The sequence below is a fragment of the Chenopodium album genome, chromosome 6 (assembly GCF_948465745.1).
Source record: "Chenopodium album chromosome 6, dcCheAlbu1.1, whole genome shotgun sequence".
NCBI classification, from domain to species: Eukaryota; Viridiplantae; Streptophyta; class Magnoliopsida; order Caryophyllales; family Amaranthaceae; genus Chenopodium; species Chenopodium album.
In genome coordinates, this window is record NC_137839.1 from 70,218,230 (window position 1) to 70,240,896 (window position 22,667).

The 22,667-nt window shown below is 39.1% G+C and overlaps 1 protein-coding gene and 1 pseudogene across 2 annotated transcripts; one reads left to right on the top strand and one right to left on the bottom strand.

Moving 5' to 3' along the window:
- Nucleotides 1–6,555: 6,555 nt before the first annotated feature.
- On the bottom strand, nt 6,556–8,656 carry LOC145637150 (3-ketoacyl CoA thiolase 1, peroxisomal-like; annotated as a pseudogene). The gene is made up of 4 exons (XR_014114155.1): nt 8,631–8,656; nt 8,212–8,335; nt 8,015–8,124; nt 6,556–7,774 (listed from the first exon to the last, which is right to left on the bottom strand). The product of XR_014114155.1 is annotated as a 3-ketoacyl CoA thiolase 1, peroxisomal-like (transcript).
- Nucleotides 8,657–10,881: 2,225 nt separating this feature from the next.
- On the top strand, nt 10,882–11,875 carry LOC145637151 (uncharacterized). Its single transcript, XM_081688646.1, has 2 exons — nt 10,882–11,071; nt 11,157–11,875. Exons 1-2 carry the CDS (start codon nt 10,882–10,884, stop codon nt 11,873–11,875), a joined length of 909 nt encoding a protein of 302 aa, XP_081544772.1.
- Nucleotides 11,876–22,667: the final 10,792 nt, after the last annotated feature.

The following is a 22,667-nucleotide window of genomic DNA, read 5'->3' on the forward strand; positions in this document are numbered from 1 at the left end:
TTATATTTAATACACAAAAAAATAAAGCGGGAAGGTTTTCTGCCACCGGTTAACCGGTGGCTTTAAGTGGTTTTGCCGCCGATTTTGAACTGGTGGCTTTCTGATGCACAATTCCCACCCTTCAAATGCCCACCGGTTCAAAACTGGTGGCAAATGGGGTTTTTGAATCAGTGGGGATTACTATTTTTCACCTAGTGAGAGGAATACCGAGAAAGAAGACAGAGGAGGAAGGTGGAGATGGGAGAGAAAGAGAAGGAGAAGATTGAGAAGAAGAGATGAGAGAAAAGGAGAAGATCGAGAAGAAGATAAGAGGAGAAGAGAGGAAAAAGAATGAAAAGGAGAAGGAGTAGGGGAAAGAAGGGGGCGGAAATGAAAAGGGGGAGGGGGGTTGGCTGTTTAATAACGGTTTTTCCTTTTTTTTAATTAGACTCCAACGGATAGAAATTCTGTCAGAAATTTAATTTTCCGACAGAATATTTCCGTCGGAAAGTGTATATTTTCGACGGATATTTTTAATTCATCGGAACTTTTGGTTTCTCCGGCGGAATTATGTGTCTATTAGAACTCATCCGTCTGAAATCGACCTGATTTTAATACGGAGTAGTGTTTATGACTTCAGCCCTGTCGTTTGAGCTTCTGGACAGAGCGGAGTAGAGCAGATTTCAGCTGAGCAAATTGAAGCAGAGCAGAGTAGAGCCGAGCAGAGCATAGTAGAGCAGATTTTTTTTTTATTATTGTTGTTGTTGTTGTTGTTGTTGTTGTTGTTGTAATTAACTACCTTATACAACATAAAATGTTGTAATTGACTACCTTTTAGCGGAATGACACATTTGACTTTTATTTCCCAACGTTGACCATGTCAAGTGACCCTTTAATGACTTAATTTCCCTCTTTTTCCCAAATTTTCCCGCTTTACACCAATTCAACCCATATAATTATCAAATGGGTTGCAAATAAACAATATAAAATATGATTAATCTTATTGTTAAAGAAAAGAGTTGGTATAATGTGGGAAAATTTGGGAGAAAGGGGGGAATTAAGTCATTAAAGGGTCATGTGACCCTCACATGACATGTTCAACACCGGAATATAAAAATCAAATGTGTTATTCCGGGGGAGGTAGTCAATTACAACATTTTATACTTTATAAGGTAGTTAATTGCAACATTTTATACTTTATAAGGTAGTTAATTACAACATTTTGTTTTTAGGGTAATTTTTCGTAAAATTCAAAGTTTAAAAGGTAGTTTTTCACAAAATATCCTTATTACTATTACTATTACTATTAAATTACTATTATTCGGAGGTTACTTATTAAGGGGTTACTTTTAGGGGTTTTTACTTACTCGGTCATTCAGCTCGTTTTCAGTGTGAGTGTAACCTTTGACCGGTCGAGTGTTTGAATAAATAACCATATATATATATATATATATATATATATATATATATATATATATATATATATATATATATATATATATATATATATATATATATATATATATATATATATATATATATATATATATATATATATATATATATATATAGTTAAACAAAAAAAAAGTAATCCATACAAGTAACACCTGATCAAACGATCAAACGACCAAACGAGCAACCTCAACCCCTTACAAGTAACCCCGACCCGGTCATACGGTGTGTCCGGCCACATATAAAAAAAATTGTTAAAAAAATAGGCATGAAAAAAATGTATGTTTTCACGATAGACGTGCCAAAATCATTTTCAGTAAGTCCATTACATCAGACTGCTTTTATTCTACAGGACAGAGTAATCAATTCTATCCTAGCTGATCTCAAGAGGCAACGAAAATCCAGGCGAGCGGTTTATAAAATTAAAACCGCTACTTGAAGTAGCGGTTTGTTGCTGGACCGAGAAAAAAAAACCGGTTTGTTTTCCTTAGCTGACGTGGACGGTATAATGGGAATTAAAAAAAGAGTAGCTGCAATTTGGGAATTAGATAATTTCCCAACATTATTTAGGGAAAGGGCTCACTTAAAAGATGTTATTCAACATTGCTTACCAACATAAAAAAAAAAAAAAAAAAAAAAAAAAAAAAAAAAAATTATTAACATAAAAATCTTGTTAGAATGTGTACTGTTCCAAATATTAGATTTTTGTAATTTACACTAGTGCATAATGAAAATGAAAGATTCCAAGTGGTCAAACATGTCATTACAATACAAGTGAACAGAGCAAAGTGTTAAGATCAGATTATTAAGTTGCATTAACTCCTTGAGCAATCTTTAGAGATAAAATAGTTGCTTGAAAATTACTTGAAAATTAATGTGTATTAGTATACCACTAGTTGTTGGTATCATATCGTTACTAAAAAACATATACATAAGGGTAATTATCAAATGATGACCATAGAAAGCATTTTAGCAAAATAAAAAATAAAAAAAGAAAAATGATAAACGGGCTATGTATAAGAAGCTTAAAAAAAGGAAATATTAAGGATAGATTAACATTAATCACACCGATTTGCGCGTGATTTTATTATGAATTCCCAACTTATGTCTATTTTAAGAAGTATATTTAATGCTTATATTGTTATACATAGCCCTAAGGGTTATATATATCATTACCCTTAAAAAAAAAAGGCATATGTAAGTTTTTTTAGGATATAATACTGATATATACATGTTGACATGTTGTAATGTTGCTCTAATATGATCAGCTTTGACATAAGACTAAGATAATCTTAATATCAATCACTTTAATCATTTTGAATATCTCCATTATTATTAAGTCAATATCACTTAGTTATATCTTGCTGGAATTTTCTTCATTCTTAATTATGAATGCTTATCAGATAAACACATTTTCCCTACAAGCAAAATAATACTATGGAGTACGTAATAATTAAGGCCATTTAATAATTTAGAAAACATTTAATAACTAAGTCAACAGAAAATGAAATAAGACCAACTTAATTACTTGTACAATTCTAAGACCATTTAATGATTTTCAAAATTTAAAACATTTGTTTTCACCAGTCAAATTAAGCTTAATTTGTTTTTTTTTTTTTTTTTTTTTGTGTTTTTTTTTTTTATTTGGAAGGAAAGCTTAATTTGCTTCTAAGAATAAACAACTATGCTTTTTCAAAAAAAAAAAAAAAAAAAAACAAAAACAAAAAAACAAAAAACAAAACATTATGGAAGAGAACTAGCATAATGTGGAGGGGGCAAAAATAATTTTAAGCTTTGCTTAAGAAATAGGCAATTTAATATATAATTGGAAAAAAGTAAAATAAATTAGTTTGTATCCCATACCAATCAAGCCTTTTGATTTTGGTAGCAAGTGATTATTTTTATGAAAATTTATATACACATGTTGTACTTCCAATGTTATTTTTTGTTCATTTGATGATTAAATGAACAATAATCTCCTTTAATCTTCAAGTTGAGCAACCCGAATGTGTATAATAACCTTTATTGTTTAATAATGGTTTTTAGATACAGGTCAATCATAGGTTTAATTAGCATTGGTCTGGGTTAAGGTTGTATTTTTATTGATTTACAATGAGTAAAAGTCAATTTTGATTTAAGTTAGTTTGAAAAAGCCCAATTTTTTTGGATATACTTGGAATGGATTTTGGTTGGTTTTAGGCCAATTTCTCATGTCATACTACTTTTTGACAACTCTTATCTATATATTAGATGTTATTGCTGAGCAAGAGTTGACTGGGATAGGGAGAGGGAGAGGGAGAGGTAGGGGGAGGTCAAGAGGTAGAGGGAGGGGAACTGGGAGAGGGAGAGGGAGAGGTGTGGTTGAGGGAGGGGAACAGGGAGAAGGAGAGGTTGGAGAGCATGCTGATAATGTAGGGATGCCAAGAGGGAGAGGGAGGGGAGCTGGAAGAGGTAGAGGGAGAGGGAATGCTTTAGAAAACTGGTTTAGTATTTCCCCAACCCCATGGCAGCCTGATGAGCCTATTTCTGTACAAATGCCTACCTCTGAGCTTGAATCTGACCACCAACCTCAATTTAGCAACCAACAAACTCAACCTCAACCATCAACCCAGTCTGTTGTACCTCCTATGGTAAATGTTGGGGAGCATGGAGTTGGGTAGACATCAAATTCATCAAAATCTAACATAGGGCCAGTCTTCTTTAGGAGGCAAAGAGTGCCTAGGACTACAACAAAGAGGAAAAGCATTGTAATAAGTTTGAGTACAAGTGGAGGTGACAGTGACCAGCATATTCAATCTGGGGTAGGAAGTAGGGCCTTAAGTGTGTCAGTTGGATTAAATGGGAGTGAGAGCTTGTCTGTACATGATGAGCAGGATGCTGATGAAGCTAATGAGCAAGAAGATGGGGCCTATGAGCCATATGACAGTGATGATGATACAGTTGAGAGTGTGGACACAGAAGAGCAATTATCTGAAGATGAATATGGTCTAAAGATTGAAGATTCATGGGATCCTTTTGAGGAACAGATCTTTGAGTGTCACAAAGATGAGGACAACTACTTAGCAAAGCTGTACAATAATGCAGAAGTCTTCAAAGATGAAGGTTTTGGGAGAATTGTTCTGAAAGAGCGGCAACTCTTCACTGATAAAAAGCATCTAAGAGATGTTGTTAGAGACTACTGCACTCAATGTGGTTTTGCAGTTATTGTGGATTATGCCAACAACACTAGGTACTCTGTGAGGTGCTCAGATGCTCATTGTGAATGGAGATTGCATGGATCAGTTCTGCCTGATGGTATTACTTGGGCAATCAAGCTAATTCAGAACTCTGAACACACATGTCAAGGATTAGGCTCCGGGAACAACATGGTGAATGTGAAGTGGGCAAAAAGGGTTCTTCTTGATGATATTAGGGCACACAATGACATTCCTGCTAAGTCATTGAATCAGTTGTTATGGCAAAGATATGGGGTGAAAATGGCACTGTCTACCTTGTATAGGGTAAGAGCTAAGTCTTTGAATGAAATTCATGGGGGTCATGATGAGTCATACACCCTGTTGCCTAGGTACTGTGATGTACTTAAAAGCTTGAACCCAGACTCAATAGCTCACCCTGTTTGGAATCCTCCAAATCACCCAGAGAGCCCTTTAGCATTTAGTAGTATCTTTATTTGCTTCAAAGCTGCTCTATATGGGTTAATTAATGGTTGCAGAAGCCTAATAGGTGTTGATGGAGCCAATCTTAAAGGGAATTATGGGGGTTGTTTACTGTCAGCTGTTGCATTGGATGCCAATAATGAAATTTTTCCAGTGGCCTGGGCTATTGTTAGAGGGGAGAACAGTGAGACCTGGAAATTCTTTATATGGCACTTGAAGAATGCATTAAAAGACAGCGGCAGAGGTGATGAGTGGTGTATCATGTCTGATAGACAAAAGGTAACCTTTTACAGCTTTTTTTTTTTTTTTTTTTTTTGTATTTTTTAGCTATTTTGATAAGTTTCACAAACTAATATGTCCTACTAATTGTTTGTAAAGGGCATAGATGTGGCAATCACTGAGTTGTCGCCTAAAGTGGGAAGGAGATATTGCTGCAAGCATCTTGTGAAGAACTTTAAACCTCAGTTCCCAGGTGACAGGGTAAAGTCGTATCCCCTAATCAAAAGTAATTCCTAAATCCTCTAACTAATGTAGATAGGGAAGTAGGGTCGAATCCACAGAGAAACGAGTCTTTCTATTCCTAATTAATTAATATAATCTAGATTATAAAGTAACCAAAATATAATGATCGAAGGAAACTAAACTACGAAGAGTAAAAGTGGGAAAGAATAAAAGTAGGAGGAGAAACAATGAGTAAAAGGCCTAGGGCATAAGTTCACCAATAAATAATATTCCAGGGTAAAACATAATAATCAATCATCAATGCATACATTAATCAGATCATAAAGGGCTTTCGCTACGTATTACGATCACACAATTAATTTACCGGTATTAAATCTCATCCACTAGTGGAAAAAAGGCCATCCGTAACGGGCAAAAAGGGCCCATCCGTAACGGGCAGCGTCCGTTACGGATGGCCATTGTTATTCGTAACGGGCACTGTCCGTTACGAATAATGGGTTATTCGTAATGGACATTTTGAATGTCCGTTACGAATAACCCATTATTCGTAACGGACATTTCATGTGTCCGTTACAAATAACCCGTTATTCGTAACGGACATTTTAAGTGCCCGTTACAATGAACAAGTTAATTGTAACGGGAATTTCAATTGCCCGTTACAAATAACCCCGTTATTTGTAACGGGCATGATATCTGCCCGTTACAAAAAGTGTGTAACCCAATTTTAAAAAAAAATCCACCACATGCTGCTGTGCTGGATTAGCTAGCTTGCATAAAAATTATAGCACAATTATTTTATTAATTAATTGAGATAAAAATAGTACTTCATATTTATACAATGAGCAAAAAAAAATACATTTATTATTGCCTAAATAATTAAAACTAAAAATCTTCTGCTACATTAATTCTTCTTAGTCCAAAGCTATTTAACTTTTCAATGATCTTCTTAGTCCAAACCTTCTGCTTCGTTGATTCTTCTTAGGCCAAACCTTAATTTTCCTGTTGATTTCACATAAATGAATCAATATTAAAGATAGTCAATTCTAACTTACAACAAACACACACACATTACGGGGAAAAAGAGAATTATGAGGTGCCTGGCAGATCCTACTATAGCAATGAACCTTTTATTTTGGTGAAATTCTTAGATCTTTTCACAATTGAGGAAAGCTTATTCTTCAAATAACTAGAAAGATACATCAATGAAAGTAAATAATACTTCTGTAACCAGAAAGATACAAAGGCAATATATCTTACACTCTAGTAATTCAGGGGTTGTCCTATTTTATGGGTTTTAGGGTTTATCATCCATGAATTTATTTGCTTCCGCTAGCACTCATAACCGTTGCATACTCAATGTAACAATGACAATAATTTATTCATATATATGATCACAATTTTTCAGTATACTAGCTAATGCAGTAATTCATATGACACAATGCAACAGACAACATATAGCACTTTATTCAAAACTTCCAACAGACAGCAGATAGCACTTTATCTTCCACAGGTTTTTTATCACTAGGCCTAATCCTTGCAGTACTAGCAGACATGAACAAATTATTTCACACTAAAACTAAAACTAAAAACAAAAAAGTCAAAAAAAAAAAAAGTAAAACCTTAAATCATGAAACTCTTAAACCTTAAAGTCAAATCAGTAATCAGGTAATGCATTATAATCAATTAATGAATCAAGATCACAAAATTCAGACTCCAGGAAATTCTTAAACTTTAAATCATATTCATCAGCTAAACACATCAAATACTTAAAACTCTGTTATAAATCTTTAATCATATATCATTTTATCCAATTTTTCAATTCAACAATCCAATAACTTCGATATACGAGGATTCATATAAAAATGAAGCAATCAATCCACAAAACATGAACCAAAAAAAAGCATAAAAATCGTAAAACAATCTAAAATCCAAATAATCAAACATCAAAACATGAAAAAATTCATCAATTAATCTACTTCATCATATCTGAACCAATAACCAATCAAATTACAGAACAAAATCGATTGCAAAAAACAGTCAAACCAAAATCAATTTGAGGTTATTTTAGTGGCTTCAACTTTACAAAATTAAATTAGCTTTTAGGTTGCACACATGAGGTGTTGAGAGAGAGAGAGAGAGACCTATGCACATGGAAATGACTCCAAAACGGCAATCTCTTCCTCGGCGTTTCATCTCATTAAGTAAAGTAGCTACACACCGGGCGCCTAAAAAAAGAGCAAAGTAGGAATTGAGTACAACAATACAATAATCAACAAGGCTTTGTTATTGTCTACCTTATTTTAACAGATTAAAACTAATTTCACGCACTGAAATCAGATTTAGATTTCTGTTGATAACCGAGTTTTACAATGTATAACTGATTTTTACTGATATAAATCCCCCCTCCCCAAACAGAGCCTAACTCACTCAATAACCATTTTCTATAGTAAAGCCAAAATGCATACCTGTAGCTCCCAAGGGACGTCCAAGGGCTATTGCTCCCCCATTAACATTAACTTTCGCTGGATCGAGGTTCAGCTTTTTACAACAGTCAAACATACTGAGATGCAAAGGCCTGCATTGAAAATGGATGTTACAAATTTGAGAAATGGTGTTGAAGTCACCAACTGAAAATATGAGGCAGCTTGTTCAGAGTGCTAACCTCATTTATCTCAAATAGATAGATATCGTTAAGCTTTAGCCCGGCAGATTTCACAGCAGCAGGAATGGCAAAAGCTGGGCCAAACCCCATAACAGAAGGATCCACACCAACAGCAGCAAAGCTCCTAAAACACAGGATTAATAATAGCAATTCAACCTTACAAATAAACTACAATATTTCTCAAACAGCAAACTCACAAAATCAAACAAGTGCGGATAATTTAAGATTAAAATACGCAATTGAAACCGAAATTCATTTCCAACACTATTACTTCCTCCAAATCAACATGCAAACAAAAAACATCAAACACAGAAAACAAAATTCAATTATGAAATTCATAAAAATGGAAATTCAAACGCAAACAGGATCTAAAATCATAGCAGCAAATGCAAAATCAGTAGAAAAGAGAAAACGCATACAAAGATCCACGATTGTAGAGGTTGATAGAAATAGAGATACGTTAGACGCCATTGCTGAGCTTTGTAAGGGTAGCCTTCTTGTGAGCTACAATAAAAGCTGATTCCGAATCCGCCATTGCTGAGATTGAACATGAAACAAGAATTATAGCGAAAATTAAAAACCCTAATTGATTGATTGAAGCCGCCATTGTTGAATTCTCTGAAGTTGTAGATTGAGAATTGAAAGGGGAGAATTTTCGCAATGTGAAGAACAAAAGAGAAGCGGAAAAATTCCCAAAACTAAGTCATTTAAATCGATTTTCTAAGAAATAAAACAAAATTCCCAAAAATAATTTTAAAATCCAGAAAAATCATAGCACTTGAAAAAAAAAGGGTAACAAGTAACAAAAAATTAAAAGAAATAAGATCTAAGAACCTATATATCCTTGTAAGCGGTGGTTTCCAACGATCTAACCATTGATTTCTCCGTCGCCGTTAGCGACTTCTTCCTTTTTTCGCCTCTTATTTCACTTCCTCCTCTTAGTTTTCAACAATAAACTAGCAAAAATCATTCAAATAAAAATCAGATTAAAATCTAATTATAAAACCCAAAAATTCTACCAATTTGAATCTAATTGCTACAGATCTAGTAGCAAAAACAAAACATAAATTTAAAAAAAAAAACGCATAATCAAGAGGAAAGAGAATATGGAGGTAACGAGAGGTGGTAAAGAGAGTGAAAGAGAATGAATCTTGAGGAAAGAGAAAGACAATGAGTTCTAAAGAGGAGAGAGAAAGAGAGTGAGTGAGTGAAAGAGAAAGTTAGAGAATGATTTCTGAGGAGAGAGAAAGAGAGTGAGCGAAAGAGAGGGGACTGACGGCTGAGGAGATGTGTGAAACCCTAAGTAACTAATGGGCTCATCTCATCAGCTGGACGCCTGGACCAATCATTCGTAACGGGCCCATGATGTCCGTTATAAATAGTATACTATTCGTAACGTGTGGTATTTTGTCCGTTACAAATAGTATAGTATTCGTAACGGACATTATTTTGTCCGTTACGAATAAATAAGTATTCGTAACGGACACTATTTTGCCCGTTACGAATATCTTAATTGTAACGGGCAAAGCTTTGCCCGTTACAAATAGCCTGTTACGAATGAGATTTTTTCCACTAGCGATCTCTCGAATCTCGACTTAACCATTTATAAATTAACCTGCCTATTGAAATTAGACCTAAACATCAATTCTCATCTGTCGAATCTCGAATCAATATTGTTAAACTCATGCATAAAAGATCTGCGCAAATCTAGTCACAGAGCATTAAATCAATCAATAGGAAATTAATCTAGTATTGACAATTAACAACAATAAATTACCCCTTCATATTATTTATGGATCCCCACAAACCCTAGAAAGGAAACTACTCACAAATAATTAATATAAAGAGAATAATAGTATAAAAGTAATAAGGAAATAAAATAATAAAATCTTGATATGAAAAGAAAACTAAACTAAACTAAAGAAAAAGAAAACTAAAAAGTAAAAACTACATGGTCTAAAGCTACGTACTCCATCCTTTTATAAGGATTTAAGAATCTTATCTTAATTATAAGCTTAGGAAAAACTAATCCTAACTAAAATAAAACTCTTAACAAAACCCAAAGGGGCTAAATAAAAAGCCACGGAAAATCCCATCTAAAGGTTGCCAAAATAATTGGGCCTTTATAACAGCCTACTGTTCAACCAACTTCGCAAACATCAAACACTCAAGAAGCCTTCTCGCCTGATTGGGCCCAACGAGTTGGAAACTAGATGGGCTTCTTCCTTTTGCGTGAAATGGGTTTTGGATTGAAGCTTGTTGACTTAAGCTCCAATTCTCAATTAATTAGTCTGTGTTTCTTGCGAAAACTCCATACCTCTTTCATTTTACTGAGCCCTTAAACATCGAATTTAATTTCTCTAACTCGGCCTTGGGCTAAAATATCCGATCATAAAATACGATCCAACTCCAATATCTTCGTAGTGGCTCAATAAGCTCGGGAATTATCATAAATCTGCAAATGCCTACAAAAATATACCAACTCTACAAAAACACTAGAAAACATATATTAGTAATAAAATAGCTCCGTAGAGCTCAAATAAGCACAAATATGACCGTGGGACGGGGAATAAAAATATATAAAAAATAGACTCATCACCAGGCTTGCTTATGTTCCAACTTTTCTGGAAGGCAGCTGGAGCTTATAACCCTTTCACATTCAGAAAGGCAATGGAAGCTCTGAAAAAAGCTAATCCTTTAGCTTTGGAATGGCTGTCAAAATTAGGTCCACAATCTGTCTGGTCCAAGCATGCCTTCAACCCTGCTATCAAGTCTGATGTGAATAAGTCTAATTTTGTAGAAAGTTTCAATGCCACATTGGGCATTGATAGATGCAGACCTGTGCTTACTTTGCTTGAAGGTAATGTCCTTAACTTAAGATGCTAATTGTTATCATGTACACACATCAGTACACTGTTAACATGTATGGTTCTTTTATGATGCAGGTGTTAGAAGACTTACAATGGTGAGAATGGCAACAAGAAAGGAGCAATGTGAGAGCTGGAGAGATGATCTCTGTCCAAATATTATCAAGAGACTTCAGGTTATTAGCAAAGAGTCTAAATCTTGCAAATGCTTGTTGTCTGGAGATGGTGAGTTTGAGGTATTAGATGGGAAATTTGTTCTTCCAGTGAACTTAAGGGAGAAGACTTGTGCTTGTAATGCATGGCAGATAACTGGTTTGCCATGTAAACATGCAATGAGGGCCATTTATCACTCCAATGATGATCCTCACAAGTATGTGAGTGAATGGTACTCAGTTAGGAGATACAAGCTCACTTACAAGAACAATATCAAGGCCATCCCTGATGTAGAACAGTGGCCAGTTAACACCTACCCAGACATTCAGTCCCCACCTATGCAAAGAGGAATTAGGAGGCCAGCAAGAAATAGGAGGAGGGGGGAAGGTGAACAAGCAAAAGGGAAGAGATCTAAGACTATTAGATGCAGCAAATGTGGCAACTTTGGTCATAACAAGGTCACATGCCAAGGAGGATTAACTGGTAAAGAGAAAGCAAGCATGGGAGCAGAGCAGCAGAAGACTAACCCCAAGAAAGGTGTTTCAATGTCTCAACCAGACCCAGCTACAGTTGCTTCAACATCACAGCAAACAAGAAATTCTAAGAGGGCCAGGAAGGGTGTTTCTGCCTCCCAACCAACTTGATCTGTCATCAGAACAACAATATTTTGGAACTTATTTAGTGTTACTAGCTCATGTCAATAGAAATTAAACAATGATGTGAATTTAGTGTCATCAGGACAAGTCTTTTGGAACTTAATTATTGTGTTATTTGAACTGCAGCCTTTTGTGACATGATGTGAATGTGTTTAGACAATTTTTCTGTCCTGATTTATATAAATCATGATGTTTTTTGTTGCATAATTTGATGTTAACTTGACTGAGTATTTATGGCAGCAACAATTGAAAGCATTTCATAAAAATTTGGTAATTTTATTCATCTTCAAAGATCACTGCTTACATTCATAAGACATAAAGCCAAATACAAACATCACTTAACTAATTCTTACTAACAACAAACAACAACACAAAATACAGAATGAGTGCCATTTTAACAACAACTTTGATAAAATTGGCTAATTCGACTACTTTTTCCTTCACATCTGCATTTGGACCTTGTTCAACTTCCAATTCCTCGCTAACCCTGACAATATCCTCTTCCCTAAGCACGACAGCCACTTTAGGCGGAGCACAATTGCAGGAAACATGCTTCACCCAAGCAATCTTGTCTTCCATAGTTATAGGCCGCAGTGATACAGACAAAGAACCAGACCTAGCCATGAAAACAGAGAGAGAGAGAGTGAATGGTGAAATTCATGAGGTTGAAGATGAAACAGGGAGGGTATTAGGGTTTTAAAAAGGGGGAAATCGAAAGGAGGGAAAATTGGGAGGAAATTGGGAAGTCCATCCCTTAAGTAAGGGTATTAGTGTAAAACATGACCATTTAACCAAGATTAACCATAGCTAGTCTTTTAAATGAATTAAATTATCAATTCTATCACCATTAGCTTAGTTTAATTAATTGTTAATTACTGTTGATAAAATCTTTTTAAGCCCTTTACCAAAGAGAAAAAAAATAAATTGGATGTTACCACTGAGAATTTCCCTAATAATAATAATAATAATAATAATAATAATAATAATAATAATAATAATAATAATAATAATAATAATAATAATAATAATGATGATGATGATGATGATGATGATAAATAATAATAATAATAATAATAATAATAATAATAATAATAATAATAATAATAATAATAATAATAATAATAATAATAATAATAATAATAATAATAATAATAATAATTTAGTCTAACTTATAAGTCTAAGAAGGTTCCACCACAATTCCACAAAACCATATATTAATGAGGGAAATAGAGCCTTATTAGTCTTATAAATTGGACATAATTCTTTCTTTTTATGAATGTGGGATACACATGACACATCCCAATATTTATCTTACATTTTAAAATGTAAGTCAATAATGTTACTCACATACTTCCTCCGTTCTTTTTTACTTGATCCGCTTTGAATTTTACACTATTCACCACCCATTTTTTGACCGTATTTTGTAAATAATATATAAGGAAAATATATTTGTTTTGGGTGTTTTTGTCCCTCGGGAGAGTTACAGCACGAAGACTGATCCAGCGTGAGCTATACCTGCAAAACAAACGGAGACACCGGTTGGGTGGTGCTCCGCCTCCGACGAACAAGTTAGTAACTTGAAAGGAGAGAAAAAGGTGCGGAAATTTAGGTGGGTCTCTGCTCGGATTCCAAGCTCAGATGTCTCTATCACAAGGACAGTTTGTAATCAATGGTAAAACGTGTCCTCTAAAGAGGGGAATCTCCCTATTTATAGGGTCCTCGGGATTTGTGCCCCTGATTAGGTCACTGAACCCTAATCATTGGTGGGCTGCGCCGCATTGCGGCTTTCTCGGGATTTGGGCCTGAAGGCCGCCATTCCTCCCAGGTTTTCGGAGTGACACGTGTCAAGCAGGGATAGGTCCACCTTGGGCCATCCTGGGGCTGACACGTGTCATCCTCTGATTGGACCACGTGGCGGGGTAAAATTACCCTAAACATTTGCCCCTCACAGATGTGACGTGGCACGCCACGTGGCATCTGTGACACGCGTCACGCTCCGGTTGGTGGTAATTTTACCACCAAAGAGTAACCGTTCGCCTTCCGATTAAATTACGGGAATGCCCCCGCATTTACCCTCTATATATAGCCGTTTACCCTCGTCATTTTGTACGTTTACAAAAATTTTCAAGACAGTCAACTTTGAGAGAGCAGAAGTCATCCGTTTGAGTCAAGCGCAAGTGAGACAACTCGTTCTTCGTCAACCCAGCCGGACCCGTCTAGATATCAAATCTAAAGGTACCGTCTCTGCCCCTCTCAGCTCTTTTTCTTGTTTCACCGCTTGTACATATTTCTTGCAATACATGGATGCATCACCAACACACACGGCACAGCCTAGGTTAGAATCCAGCCGGTCACCGGGGACGACTGAGTCTAGGACTGGGAGTGTCGTCTCGGGGTGTTGGGACCACCCTTTTGCTTGGATTCCGACCATTTATGTGTCTGTGCAGGACATAATGGCTCGGACTATGCAGACGACTGTCGATCCGGATTACCGAAGCGAGGGCTTAGGCGGCCAAACGCCTGAGGGAGATGTGTCTGGTCAGAGAAACCAGACGGCTCTGGAGAGATCCCCTCCGCGCGCCCCTTCGACTCCCGCGGATTCCTTTTTGGAGGAATGCGACCAAGACGGCGATGAAGCCGTCTCAGCTCCTTTATCACAAAATGAGAGGGAGACGGAGAGTGACAGCTCCGCCTCCACTTCTGAGAGCAGTGACGACTTGCCACCGCTTGAGGATAGTGAGGAGGAGGAGGAGAGGAAGAAGTGGAGCGAGAAGGATGATCCCTTCAAAATTCACGTCTCAACCAAGGACAGGGTTCAAATGGAGGAGAATTTGGAGAAGTTTAAACAAATGCACCCGTTAGGAGACGGGTACAAAATCAGAGTGCCACCTGAGGACGGCACCATCGCCTGGGAAGACGATTAGCAGAACGCCAACAGCTACTTCGGCTGTTATGAGGCGGCGTTCAAGGCCGGTCTTCGCTTTCCCCTTCACCAGGCGGTGAAGGAAATCTTGAGAGGCTACGGCCTCGGAGTCTGGCAACTTACCCGGCCCCCATTTCTTGGGCAAACATCTTGGGGTATGTTGCCGCCTGCAAGTTCCAGGGGCTCCATCCCGGCTGGGAAGCTTTCGCTAAGATGCATTATCTAAGCCGAAGCCTAGGCGGCTGGAGGGCATGCTACACTTTAACCACGTATCCCCAATACATGATGACCTTAGACAAGGTCTTCAAATTTGACGGCTGGAAGCACAAGTTCTACCTGATGTCGGCTCCCAGCAAGCGGGAGAACTATGAGTTCCGCCAGTACAATAAGAAGCCCGACCTGATGGGCCGGAAGTGTGCTCTTCCCTGGATCCCGGATGAGGATTTTGACAAAATCATTGAGGCAGACTTTTTCGGCCTCACAGACGCGACCTTGTCAACCGAGGAAACAATAAAAGTCCCCAAGAACTAGATCCCCAAGAACGCCTGGTTCAGGGACGAGTGTTTCTTGGCCGCCTGCGGGCTAAGACACATGTTTGCCAAACGTATGCGCCTGAATTTACATCCGCTTGTAGTGCGTTTGTATCAGAATTGATTGAAGATATATTAACCAATCTTTTTCTTTTTGCAGAAGAAGCTTTAAGCATGTTGCAGACGGAGAAGACACCCAAGCGGTCCTCTGCAGTCATCCGCAAGGAGCTTGCGGAAAAACATGCGGCCGCAGTCAAGGCCAAGGTAAAAAACGCTTGACCCTTTCTTAGATTGGTCTCAAAGATTATTTTCTCCGGATGCTAACTTTAACTTAGTTATTTTCACAAGGGGGAGAGGTAGGAAAGACGTTTGAGAAAGACCTCTAACGGGCCAGGGAGGAACCCACCTCTACTCTGAACAAGACCAAAAAATCCGCCTCCGCCTCAACTCCTGGCGCCTCAGCCAGGAACCAACAGATGCGGATAGGGGAGCGAAACGAGAGGATAGGCAGAAGTCTGTGCCTCGACCTCGTCAACCCCTTATCAGCAACCAGGGGGGTTCACCACGCTTGCAAGCGGCTCCCGCTTGGCCGGCTCTGAAGGTAAGAACCCATTTGAATCCCCGCCTGAGCTGGGGTGGCCTTTGCTAGTGAAATCCCACTCCCAACAGACGTCATCCTCAGACGATCGGCAACAGATAGGTGCTGCATGCCTTAATTTCGCACTCATCACCTATTGATTATGGTGCATATCAATCTCTCCGCTGGCCAGACGTCCAAAAGAATGCTAAAGCCATGCTGGAGGCGGTGAGCAAGAGGGACAAGAACGCTATCCCTGGGATAGAGACGTTCAACCTGGAACGAATCTTGTCCCTTCTGGCTGAGGTAAGAAACTTTACAATTTTTTCCAATATTTTCCAAGTGCTTTACTCCGCCTGCAGTACTAACTTGATATGCTTTTTTGCAGGCGATGCTGCGGGTAGACGGGCTCAAGCGTCCTTATTCCCGCAAACGGGAAGAGGTAAAAAGGGCCAAGAAGTCCGCCACATACGCTGATAATGTTGCTTTATACTCCATTATCGTAAATGAACTTGAAACTAAAGCAATAATAATGACACAGGCGTCAAAAATCCAGCAGCTGGAGGCGGGTCTGAAAACGGCCAACCAGCGGGTGAGCGACGCTAAGACGTCTCAGAAGGGGGCGGAGGAAGCCAAGAAAAAGGTGGAGGAGAGCCTCAAGAAGTCTGAGGAGGCGATCAAAAAGGCCCAGGCAGACCTTGGTACATTGCAAGGTGCTTCTGAAGAGAACACCAACCTGAAGACCAAGGTCGAGAAGCTGGAGAAGGATGCTGCTCAAGCTCAGGTGAACTTTGCAGCAACCCTGGAGGCGGAGAAAAACCGCCTGGTTGCTGAGAGTTATGTTGACAATGACGCCCGCATGAAGATCGCCTGGGCTGCCTTGTACCCAGACCAGGATTATGGCATCTGGGCACTGGCTCACAGGTACGCCGAAGACGTGGTGTACTTGAGAGAGAAGGGTAAGCCAGAGCCTGAGTCCTTCGACGCCTTGGCTAACGCGAACACTGAGCTTCCCGCGCCTGAGCTACCTGGTCCTGGTGAAGCACAAGAGATTCCCTCGGATGATGAGGAGGACCAGGAGGAGCCGCCTGCAGGCCAGAAGTGATTTTTCAGCGGCAGTATGCCAACTCTTTTTTTTATTTTACCTTTACTTTTCCGGCCTGTGTGCTGAGTATTCTTGTATTTTACCGGCTGAGGAGCCGGGTTAATCAACAATTTCTCTTTTCTTCCGGACGGGGTCCGTTTAACATTTGATCCACTACAACCATTTGGTTGGGTGGACTTTTAATGAATGCATCGACTGAGTCGGTTTTGGATTTCAATTTTTGCACTTTTGCGTATATGCCTGATTTTTTCCCAATTTATCAAAAGCATGCGGCGATTTTTTGCCTAACTTATCAAAAGCCGGCTATCCTTGCCCCTGGACGGCTGTGTGGTTGGTTTCAAATGGAGTTGGTTGATTGACTTAGGAACGTCTGATGCTGCAAAGAGCATGATACGTTTGTAAGTCAATCAATCACAGTAGTGATTTCCCCAAACCAAGTGCACAGCCGTACACCAACAGGCGTTCCAGTCTCTACCCAAACGGTTTTTCCCGTCTTGGTAGAGATTGCACAACCATTGCACAACTCTTTTGCCCCAATTGGGATAGAAAGTGCAACTTTGGAATAAATAACCTGTGAGAACTTCAGCCGGTGACCAAATGATGCCTTGGGGCATCCGGTAATCGGTAACTTGGTCGTTCTTTACAGATCATTCTGGTCAGACGGCTATGAGTTGACCAATTCGGTCGTTCAATTTTTGTCGTCTGTATAGGTACGTAGAACTGACGAATAGTCTGTTCTCTGCGACGATTGCACCCGGAGGGGTGTCGACGGACGCCTTTGTCCAGATTGGGACAGGCGGTTTTATAAAATAAGCAATCATCCGGCCATTTTAGCCTTTGGTCTTGTTTGAGACCGGTTGTATAGCCACTAAGCATTTTTGTTCTTAGTTTTTAATCGGATCATCGTTACAACATTAAATTTACACTAAGTGTCAAACTTAGTTATTTTAAACAAATAAACCCGTCTGGGTATTACCCAGACGGACAGACAATTATCAATTCATACCAAGTATCAAACCTAGTTAAATAAAAAAAGGATCCATCTGAGTATTACCCAGGCGGTCAAGAAATTATAACCTTTACTAAGTATCAAACTTAGTAAGTTAATGGAGAGTCCGTCTGAGTATTACCCAGGCGGGACAACAAAACAATTTTGCAAACAAAGTCTGAATTCTCATTAATTGACTCACTGTTTACAAAAAACTTACATTCTCAGAAGTAGTACTTTTTCAAATTGTCTACATTCCAAGTTCTAGGCAGGCGCCTGCCGTCTGGAGTTTCCAGGCGGTAGGTGCCGTCTCTTACTTTTTCATAGATTTGGTAGGGGCCTTCCCAATTTGGAGTGAGCTTTCCCAACTCATTGGCCCTACCGGTTGCCTCCATTTTCCGTAACACTAAGTCGTCAACTTTCAAGGGACGCTTGTGTACTTTCTTGTTGTAGGCTCTAGACATTCTCAGACGGTAAATCTCATGACGCAAGGCGGCATTACCTCTGCGTTCTGGGAGTGAATCCAATGTCAGGCGCATTGCGTTCCAGTTTGCCTCTTCATCATATAGCATGACTCTGAGAGTCGGCTCATAATGTTCAATGGGAAAGACGGCTTCAGCACCGTAAACCATGAGAAATGGGGTTTCACCGGTTGCCCCCTTTGCTGTTGTCAGGATGGCCCATAGGACATGGTTTAACTCTTCTGCCCATAAGCCACCGGCTCTTTCAATTTTCTTTTTAATACCGTCTGAGATTAGGTTGTTGACGGCTTCAACTTGGCCGTTTGCTTGGGGTCGGCCGACTGATGCAAAACAGCTTGAGATCCCTTGATCTCCCAACTAAGTTTTAAGCTGAGGCGTCTCAAACTGAGGTCCATTATCGAACACCATAGACATAGGTACCCCATACTGGGTGATAATGTTCTTCCAGATGAAGGAAATTACGTCTGAGGTCTTGATGTTCTTAACCGCCTCATCCTCCACCCACTTGGTGAAATAATCCACAGCCACCAAGATGTAGCGCTTTCCGCCTAGAGCATGCGTGTAAGGACCTAGAATGTCCATGCCCCATTTTGCAAACGGGATTGGGCTGTGGATGGCCGTCAGATCAGTAGCCGGACGGTGAATAAGTTTGCCAAATTTTTGGCACTTGTCACATTTCTTCACCAACTCCTTGGCGTCTGCCTCAAGAGTAGGCCAGAAATAATGTCGTCTGGCTCAAACGGCTAGGGACCTGCCGCCTATGTGGGAGGCGCAGAATCCCGAGTGCAAGTCTTCGAGAACTTCCTTCCCCTTTTCTGGGTGACACACTTCAACAGAGGCTTAAGAAACCTCGCCTTGAAGAGTTCTCCGTCTCTCAACTCGAAGCTTGCAGCTCGCTTCTTCAGGACGGCTGCCTCCTGTGGCGAATCAGGAAGCGTACCGTCTGAGAGATAGGCCCGGATGCCATCCATCCAGGTAGAGCTTCGGTCTAGAATTCCATTGGGATCTTCATAGATTCATCTTTTTTCAAGCACTTCCCGGAAGACTGATCGAGGCGTATCATGGCAGGCGGAAGATGCCAGTTTTGACAACGCATCCGCCTGGTTGTTTTTCGACCTAGACACTTGGTTCAGACGGAATTCCTCAAATGCCCAAGCCTCTTCTTTGACTGCCTGAAGATATTTGATCATAGCCGGATGAGTTACCTCATATTTTCCCTCATACTGGCTAACGACCAATTGTGAATCAGAGTAGGCGTCAATTTTCATGGCCCCTGCCGCCTTACACATACGTATACCGGCTAACAGGGTTTCATATTCCGCCTCATTATTAGAGGCCTGAAACTTGAAACGTAGTGCATACTCAAATTTGTCCCCTTCAGGAGACTCGTAGATTACACCTGCACCACAGCCGTTCTTTGTAGAGCTCCCGTCTACATACACTTTCCAAACCTGATCAAGATTATCCGGAGCCACCGGACGGGTCATTTCAACAATGAAGTCGGCAAACGCCTGACCTTTCACTGCCTTCCTTGTTTCGTAAGTGATTTCAAGACTTTGCATTTCAATAGCCCATTTCAACATCCTCCCGGATGACTCCAAGGTAGACATGGGCCGGTTGAGTGGCTTGTCGGTGCAAATCACCACCGGATGAGCCAAAAAGTAAGGCTTCAGCTTTTTGAATGCCATATACAAAGCAAGGCCAAATTTTTCAACCATGGGGTACCGGAGTTCAGCATGTTTGAGGACATGGCTAATGAAGTAAACCGGGAGCTGAACGCCGTCTCGCTCAGCAAGGAGAACGGCACTGAGGGCATGATCTGAGACGGCGAAATACATGTACAAAGTCTCCCTAGGCAAGGGACTGACCAGCCTGGGTAGAGAATGTAGATTTTCTTTTAACTTCTGGAATGCCGTCTCAGCATCATCCCCCCATTCAAACCTAGTCTTCTTCCTGATTGCTTGGAAGAAGTAAAGGCATTTGTCGCCTGACCGGCTGAGGAACCTCCCCAAGGCGGCCAGACAACCGGTTAGTCTCTGAACTTCCTTGACAGAACGGGGTGACTTTATGTCAATCACCGCCTGTATCTTTTTGGGGTTAGCGTCTATCCCCCTTTGATCAATCAGGAATCCGAGAAACTTCCCAGACTCAACACCAAAGACGCATTTCTTGGGGTTTAACATGACCTTATGCCGCCTGAGGGTGGTGAATGTTTCTCGGAGATCAGCAAGGTGATCCGCCTGCTTCTTGGATTTGACTATCATGTCATCAATATACGCTTCCACATTTCTCCCAATTTGATTAATGAAGACCGTATTAATCATCCGTTGAAAAGTGGCAGGCGCATTTTTCAAGCCAAACGGCATCACAGTATAACAGAATAACCCCAAATCAGTGACAAAGGCCGTCTTCTCTTGATCTTTCTTCCAGAGGGGTATCTGATGGAAGCCAGAGTAGGCATCCATAAAGCTCATCAAGGCGTGACCGGCTGTAGAGTCGACCAGACTGTCGATCATTGGAAGCGGGTAACTGTCCTTTGGACACGCCTTGTTGAGGTCAGTGTAATCAACACACATGCGCCAGGTCCTATTCGGCTTTTTAACAAGGACCACATTGGCCACTGTAGACACCCATTAGTGTCTCCCCAAAACCAAACCCAGTGATGAGTACCTTTCACGTCGAATCATAATCGAATGAAGTGAAAGTGTGGAAAGTCTAATGTTGCGGATAGTTTTATTTTCTTTTCTCTTCTCTCTGTTTTTTGAAAACTTATTTTAAGAAAACAGCCAATCCAGTTTGGTTGGTACATGATATGGGTCCATTATTAGTGTAGTTGGATGGGGCTTGCAAAGACCTTTCCAACGATATATTATAAGCCCAATTCCGATGAATATTGAGGAAGTTATGGCCAATTTACTAAACTGGGCCCGGTTTGAGCTTTATGTGCGGCCCAATGATCTAGGGGAGGGCCTAATATGATTTATCATTCCTAATGCAATTAGGAATGGTTTTAGTCTTCTAGAATCTTCTAGAAGGTTCTTTTCATTCCTAATTCAATTAGCATTGATAAATTGACTTTTGTTGACTTTTCAGAGTTTTAATCAAAATCAAATAGCATTTTCGAGGAAATTATATGATTTTATCCTCCAGTACGGCAAACTTATCTGATTTTCGAAAATGCGTTGAAAATAGGCTTGGCGCCTGACCCCAGGCTTTGGTGCCTGGAACCAGGCCTGGCGCCTGGCGCTAGTGTTGGTGCCTGGCGCCAGCTAGCCAGGGTTTGCGCCAACTCTGTTTTTTGTGCGTCAGACTCTGTTTTGTTTATTTTATCTTTTTGGATGATTTTCTCTATAATTATCGTATTAAAAACTTCGTTTTCATTCACCAATTCTCACGAATCAATCATCTACATTCATCTACAATCAGTTTTAATTAGCATTTTTTAACCTTTCAATTCTTTCTTTCTTTGTCTAAACTTTGTTTTCACATACAAAATTCCACATTCACAAGATCTAGAAACACCTAGCCATATTCGAAGTTGCCTTCGCCCTAGACGGGAAAGGTTTAATTTCTGAGGGTTTGGTCCCAAATCTCTATTTCAATTATTTAATTTAATTGTTTTATTTATTATTTTCCTTGAAGTTACTAACGCGTGTATTTTGTAATTAGAAAGAGGTATGAGGCATCAAAGTAAGTACTTTAATGGTTTTAATTGATATTATGATATAGAAATCATGTTTACATTGTTATTATGATATTCCTAGTATCATGTCTAGGGTGATTTTAATATCAAATATGATTGTTATGATGCTTCCTATGTTCTTCCTAATATTTATGATTGTTAGTATCATGTTAGGGTTAAAGATTTGATTTTTATTGCTTAGTGACATGCTAGGGTTTGTTATTAATCTTGTTAGTATCATGCCTAGGATCTTGCTATTTTTATTATTCTTTAATATTAACATGATCATGATTATGATTATAATTGTTATAATTTATTATTATTTTGATGATGATTATTTTATTGTTATGATTATTATTATTATTTTGATGATGATTATTTTATTTATAATTGATTATTATTATGTTGCTTGATATTTATTTTATATTGCTTGATCACACCTTTTATGCATGTTTAAAGGGAATTTGTACTTGTACTCACGCTTAATAAGATA

Coding starts and splice junctions, on each gene's coding strand:
- LOC145637151 (XM_081688646.1), top strand. CDS start 10,882: ATGGAAGCTCTGAAAAAAGCTAATCCTTTAGCTTTGGAATGGCTGTCA. Junction 11,072..11,156: donor TGTGCTTACTTTGCTTGAAG/GTAATGTCCTTA, acceptor TTTATGATGCAG/GTGTTAGAAGACTTACAATG.